At 42.9% G+C, this 6558-nt stretch overlaps 1 protein-coding gene across 1 annotated transcript in view; it reads left to right on the top strand.

The window, feature by feature from the left end:
- The first annotated feature begins 4621 nt into the window (after window positions 1-4621).
- Window positions 4622-6558, top strand: part of LOC107659676 (ras-related protein Rab-37-like) — a 10678-nt gene continuing 8741 nt past the window's right edge. The window contains exon 1 of the mRNA XM_016448685.1: window positions 4622-4695. Coding sequence (XP_016304171.1) covers window positions 4642-4695 — 54 coding nt within the window. The 5' untranslated portion in view covers window positions 4622-4641. The remainder of the gene's footprint in view (window positions 4696-6558) is intronic.

Consider the following 6558-nt stretch of genomic DNA (forward strand, 5'->3'; position numbering starts at 1 on the left):
CTCTCTCTCTCTCTCTCTCTCTCTCTCTCTCTCTCTCTCTCTCTCTCTCTCTCTCTCTCTCTCTCTCTCTCTCTCTCTCTCTCTCTCTCTCTCTCTCTCTCTCTCTCTCTCTCTCTCTCTCTCTCTCTCTCTCTCTCTCTCTCTCTCTCTCTCTCTCTCTCTCTCTCTCTCTCTCTCTCTCTCTCTCTCTCTCTCTCTCTCTCTCTCTCTCTCTCTCTCTCTCTCTCTCTCTCTCTCTCTCTCTCTCTCTCTCTCTCTCTCTCTCTCTCTCTCTCTCTCTCTCTCTCTCTCTCTCTCTCTCTCTCTCTCTCTCTCTCTCTCTCTCTCTCTCTCTCTCTCTCTCTCTCTCTCTCTCTCTCTCTCTCTCTCTCTCTCTCTCTCTCTCTCTCTCTCTCTCTCTCTCTCTCTCTCTCTCTCTCTCTCTCTCTCTCTCTCTCTCTCTCTCTCTCTCTCTCTCTCTCTCTCTCTCTCTCTCTCTCTCTCTCTCTCTCTCTCTCTCTCTCTCTCTCTCTCTCTCTCTCTCTCTCTCTCTCTCTCTCTCTCTCTCTCTCTCTCTCTCTCTCTCTCTCTCTCTCTCTCTCTCTCTCTCTCTCTCTCTCTCTCTCTCTCTCTCTCTCTCTCTCTCTCTCTCTCTCTCTCTCTCTCTCTCTCTCTCTCTCTCTCTCTCTCTCTCTCTCTCTCTCTCTCTCTCTCTCTCTCTCTCTCTCTCTCTCTCTCTCTCTCTCTCTCTCTCTCTCTCTCTCTCTCTCTCTCTCTCTCTCTCTCTCTCTCTCTCTCTCTCTCTCTCTCTCTCTCTCTCTCTCTCTCTCTCTCTCTCTCTCTCTCTCTCTCTCTCTCTCTCTCTCTCTCTCTCTCTCTCTCTCTCTCTCTCTCTCTCTCTCTCTCTCTCTCTCTCTCTCTCTCTCTCTCTCTCTCTCTCTCTCTCTCTCTCTCTCTCTCTCTCTCTCTCTCTCTCTCTCTCTCTCTCTCTCTCTCTCTCTCTCTCTCTCTCTCTCTCTCTCTCTCTCTCTCTCTCTCTCTCTCTCTCTCTCTCTCTCTCTCTCTCTCTCTCTCTCTCTCTCTCTCTCTCTCTCTCTCTCTCTCTCTCTCTCTCTCTCTCTCTCTCTCTCTCTCTCTCTCTCTCTCTCTCTCTCTCTCTCTCTCTCTCTCTCTCTCTCTCTCTCTCTCTCTCTCTCTCTCTCTCTCTCTCTCTCTCTCTCTCTCTCTCTCTCTCTCTCTCTCTCTCTCTCTCTCTCTCTCTCTCTCTCTCTCTCTCTCTCTCTCTCTCTCTCTCTCTCTCTCTCTCTCTCTCTCTCTCTCTCTCTCTCTCTCTCTCTCTCTCTCTCTCTCTCTCTCTCTCTCTCTCTCTCTCTCTCTCTCTCTCTCTCTCTCTCTCTCTCTCTCTCTCTCTCTCTCTCTCTCTCTCTCTCTCTCTCTCTCTCTCTCTCTCTCTCTCTCTCTCTCTCTCTCTCTCTCTCTCTCTCTCTCTCTCTCTCTCTCTCTCTCTCTCTCTCTCTCTCTCTCTCTCTCTCTCTCTCTCTCTCTCTCTCTCTCTCTCTCTCTCTCTCTCTCTCTCTCTCTCTCTCTCTCTCTCTCTCTCTCTCTCTCTCTCTCTCTCTCTCTCTCTCTCTCTCTCTCTCTCTCTCTCTCTCTCTCTCTCTCTCTCTCTCTCTCTCTCTCTCTCTCTCTCTCTCTCTCTCTCTCTCTCTCTCTCTCTCTCTCTCTCTCTCTCTCTCTCTCTCTCTCTCTCTCTCTCTCTCTCTCTCTCTCTCTCTCTCTCTCTCTCTCTCTCTCTCTCTCTCTCTCTCTCTCTCTCTCTCTCTCTCTCTCTCTCTCTCTCTCTCTCTCTCTCTCTCTCTCTCTCTCTCTCTCTCTCTCTCTCTCTCTCTCTCTCTCTCTCTCTCTCTCTCTCTCTCTCTCTCTCTCTCTCTCTCTCTCTCTCTCTCTCTCTCTCTCTCTCTCTCTCTCTCTCTCTCTCTCTCTCTCTCTCTCTCTCTCTCTCTCTCTCTCTCTCTCTCTCTCTCTCTCTCTCTCTCTCTCTCTCTCTCTCTCTCTCTCTCTCTCTCTCTCTCTCTCTCTCTCTCTCTCTCTCTCTCTCTCTCTCTCTCTCTCTCTCTCTCTCTCTCTCTCTCTCTCTCTCTCTCTCTCTCTCTCTCTCTCTCTCTCTCTCTCTCTCTCTCTCTCTCTCTCTCTCTCTCTCTCTCTCTCTCTCTCTCTCTCTCTCTCTCTCTCTCTCTCTCTCTCTCTCTCTCTCTCTCTCTCTCTCTCTCTCTCTCTCTCTCTCTCTCTCTCTCTCTCTCTCTCTCTCTCTCTCTCTCTCTCTCTCTCTCTCTCTCTCTCTCTCTCTCTCTCTCTCTCTCTCTCTCTCTCTCTCTCTCTCTCTCTCTCTCTCTCTCTCTCTCTCTCTCTCTCTCTCTCTCTCTCTCTCTCTCTCTCTCTCTCTCTCTCTCTCTCTCTCTCTCTCTCTCTCTCTCTCTCTCTCTCTCTCTCTCTCTCTCTCTCTCTCTCTCTCTCTCTCTCTCTCTCTCTCTCTCTCTCTCTCTCTCTCTCTCTCTCTCTCTCTCTCTCTCTCTCTCTCTCTCTCTCTCTCTCTCTCTCTCTCTCTCTCTCTCTCTCTCTCTCTCTCTCTCTCTCTCTCTCTCTCTCTCTCTCTCTCTCTCTCTCTCTCTCTCTCTCTCTCTCTCTCTCTCTCTCTCTCTCTCTCTCTCTCTCTCTCTCTCTCTCTCTCTCTCTCTCTCTCTCTCTCTCTCTCTCTCTCTCTCTCTCTCTCTCTCTCTCTCTCTCTCTCTCTCTCTCTCTCTCTCTCTCTCTCTCTCTCTCTCTCTCTCTCTCTCTCTCTCTCTCTCTCTCTCTCTCTCTCTCTCTCTCTCTCTCTCTCTCTCTCTCTCTCTCTCTCTCTCTCTCTCTCTCTCTCTCTCTCTCTCTCTCTCTCTCTCTCTCTCTCTCTCTCTCTCTCTCTCTCTCTCTCTCTCTCTCTCTCTCTCTCTCTCTCTCTCTCTCTCTCTCTCTCTCTCTCTCTCTCTCTCTCTCTCTCTCTCTCTCTCTCTCTCTCTCTCTCTCTCTCTCTCTCTCTCTCTCTCTCTCTCTCTCTCTCTCTCTCTCTCTCTCTCTCTCTCTCTCTCTCTCTCTCTCTCTCTCTCTCTCTCTCTCTCTCTCTCTCTCTCTCTCTCTCTCTCTCTCTCTCTCTCTCTCTCTCTCTCTCTCTCTCTCTCTCTCTCTCTCTCTCTCTCTCTCTCTCTCTCTCTCTCTCTCTCTCTCTCTCTCTCTCTCTCTCTCTCTCTCTCTCTCTCTCTCTCTCTCTCTCTCTCTCTCTCTCTCTCTCTCTCTCTCTCTCTCTCTCTCTCTCTCTCTCTCTCTCTCTCTCTCTCTCTCTCTCTCTCTCTCTCTCTCTCTCTCTCTCTCTCTCTCTCTCTCTCTCTCTCTCTCTCTCTCTCTCTCTCTCTCTCTCTCTCTCTCTCTCTCTCTCTCTCTCTCTCTCTCTCTCTCTCTCTCTCTCTCTCTCTCTCTCTCTCTCTCTCTCTCTCTCTCTCTCTCTCTCTCTCTCTCTCTCTCTCTCTCTCTCTCTCTCTCTCTCTCTCTCTCTCTCTCTCTCTCTCTCTCTCTCTCTCTCTCTCTCTCTCTCTCTCTCTCTCTCTCTCTCTCTCTCTCTCTCTCTCTCTCTCTCTCTCTCTCTCTCTCTCTCTCTCTCTCTCTCTCTCTCTCTCTCTCTCTCTCTCTCTCTCTCTCTCTCTCTCTCTCTCTCTCTCTCTCTCTCTCTCTCTCTCTCTCTCTCTCCCTCTCTCTCTCTCTCTCCAGATCTGGCTATAGTATAGTAAGAATGCACTGCCAAACACATAAAAGCAAATGTAAAGCATTGTATTTATGCTCAATGGCATCTCTGTTTATCACATAAAGTTCATGTGACTTTAGATGACTTGAATATAGCAGACGGGTCATATGAACTACTTTCATGATACTTTTATAGTTCTATTTTTAGCTGGACAGTCCAAGCCTTCTCATCATGTTAAAGTTTCTAAAATCAATAAAGCCAGTGTTGAAAAAAAAGGTTACATTGAATTTTTACTTGAATATTTATTTTCTGTCATATGAACTACTTTCATGATACTTTTATAGTTCTATTTTTAGCTGGACAGTCCAAGCCTTCTCATCATGTTAAAGTTTCTAAAATCAATAAAGCCAGTGTTGAAAAAAAAGGTTACATTGAATTTTTACTTGAATATTTATTTTCTACAGTCAGTAGAAAAGTAGGTGTTCAGTAACACATTACTTTTTTGTCGTTTAGTCTGTTCTGCCATCTAGTGGTCACCATTAAAACTCATCTCTACATTTGTTGACGTTTTTATATAATTTCGTGATTCTGTTTGTTTTATCACTGTAATAATAATAATAATAATAAATACTCATAATTTCTTGTGCAGTTTGTGTTTATATGAAGGAGATCTATTTTATCTTTTCCCACAATGTTTTTATTCAATTCTCTTTTTCCACAATGTTTTTATTCAATGCCAAAAGAGCAAGAGTATTTTAACATATGGTCGAATTGTTTATAATAATGCTGCCAGATTTATTGATTTTGTAAAGCATGCTTTCGGTGTTTGTCCTCGTGAGGGAGGTGTGGAAATGACGCAGATGTCTCAGTAGTTTCGTCATCGGCGCTCAGTGATGGATCAGATCAGCGCAGCGGCCGTCGCTTATAATCAGGATTTAACACACAAGGTACTTATTATTGATCAACCATCCGCTGAATGATGATATTTCTGTCATCTGTTTGACGAGATGAGCATATGGGTTGATGTGATATTCATTCATGTGCTTTGTTTTTGTGATATTTTCTTTCATGTTTGTGAGGCTGAGACCTATTTGTCTTGGTGTCTGTCCATTCATTATTAATTTCAAAGTAGACCTAATGCAACACATTGTAGATAAATTATTTTCCAAGACTCTGTCACACAGTCTTGAATGAGTCAGAGCCTCATTTGATAGCCTAATGTTGTCTTATCGGATGGTGATTACAGTGTGTTATTATAGCATGTGATGATATTGATTATGGTGTGTTACTTGGTGATGGTGATTAGAGTGTGTTATGGTGTCTGATAGTGTGATTATAGGGTATTATAGCATGTCATGATGGTTGTTATTATAGGTATGTTATGTGATTGTGGTGATTATAGTGTGTAATGAAACATGATGGTGATTACAATGTTTTATGATGTGATTGTTTTTATAGTGTTATGTGATGATTGTGATTATAGTATGTTATGTTATGATGTGATTATATTGTATGTCATCATGGTGATTATAGCATGACATTGTTTGTGATGATGGTAATTACAGTATGTTATGATATGATTATATTGTTTTATGTGATGATTATTGTACAGTATGTTATGGTATGTGATCATGGTGATTATAGTATGTTATGGTATGAAATTATGGTGATTATATGGGTTATGATGTGATGATGTTATTACATTGTGTTATGATGTGATGATGTTATTAGAGTGTGTTATGATGTGATGATGGTGATTATAGTATGTTAAAATGTGATGATGGTGATTATAGTGTGTTATTATGATGTGATGATGTTATTAGAGTGTGTTAAAATGTGATGATGGTGATTATAGTGTGTTATTATGACGTGATGATGTTATTAGAGTGTGTTAAAATGTGATGGTGATTATAGTGTGTTATTATGATGATGTGATGATGTTATTAGAGTGTGTTAAAATGTGATGATGGTGATTATAGTGTGTTATTATGATGTGAGGATGTTATTAGAGTGTGTTATGATGTGAGGATGTTACTAGAGTGTGTTATGATGTGATGATGTTATTACAGTGTGTTATGATGTAATGATGGTGATTATAGTGTGTTGTTATGATGTGATGATGTTATTACAGTGTGTTATGTTGTGATGGTGATTATAGTGTGTTATTATGGTGTGATGTTATTACAGTGTGTTATGATGTGATGTTATTACAGTGTGTTTTGATGTGATGATGGTGATTCATAGTTTGTTATGATGTGATTATTTTGTGTTATGTGATGATCATATGCTATGGTTTGTGATGATGGTGAATACGTTGTGTTATGATATCTGATGGTAGCTATTATAGTGTGTAATGATGTGATGGTGATTATAACGTGTTATGTGATGATGATCAGCATATCTCTTTCTCATTAGTGTCAGGTTGCTCTCAGATAGAATGTTTAACACTGAAGTGGTTTATGTACAACACACACACACACACACACACACACACATTAGACTAGAGGCTGCTTAATTTGTGTGTGTTTTAGCCTTGGGTCTCTGGATGGGTTTGTTATTCTCTGTGTTCAAGTGGCTGTTACATAACTGAATAAAACTGACACAGGTCTTCTCTCTAAATAAAGAAACAGAGTCACAGTGGACTCTTGTGTTTCATTCATCCTTTATTTCAAATCCCAAGAATCGATCGTTTCCTTACACTCATAGTAAAGCTAAAATATCTGAATGTTAGTGTTCCTGATGAGAGATGAATTCCACAGCATCTGTGTTTCTTCCGCCTAATTACTTCCTGTTGGGGGGGGGGGGGGGGG

This window comes from Sinocyclocheilus anshuiensis, unplaced genomic scaffold (genome assembly GCF_001515605.1).
Source record: "Sinocyclocheilus anshuiensis isolate Anshui unplaced genomic scaffold, SAMN03320099.WGS_v1.1 scaffold75, whole genome shotgun sequence".
Lineage (NCBI taxonomy): Eukaryota > Metazoa > Chordata > Actinopteri > Cypriniformes > Cyprinidae > Sinocyclocheilus > Sinocyclocheilus anshuiensis.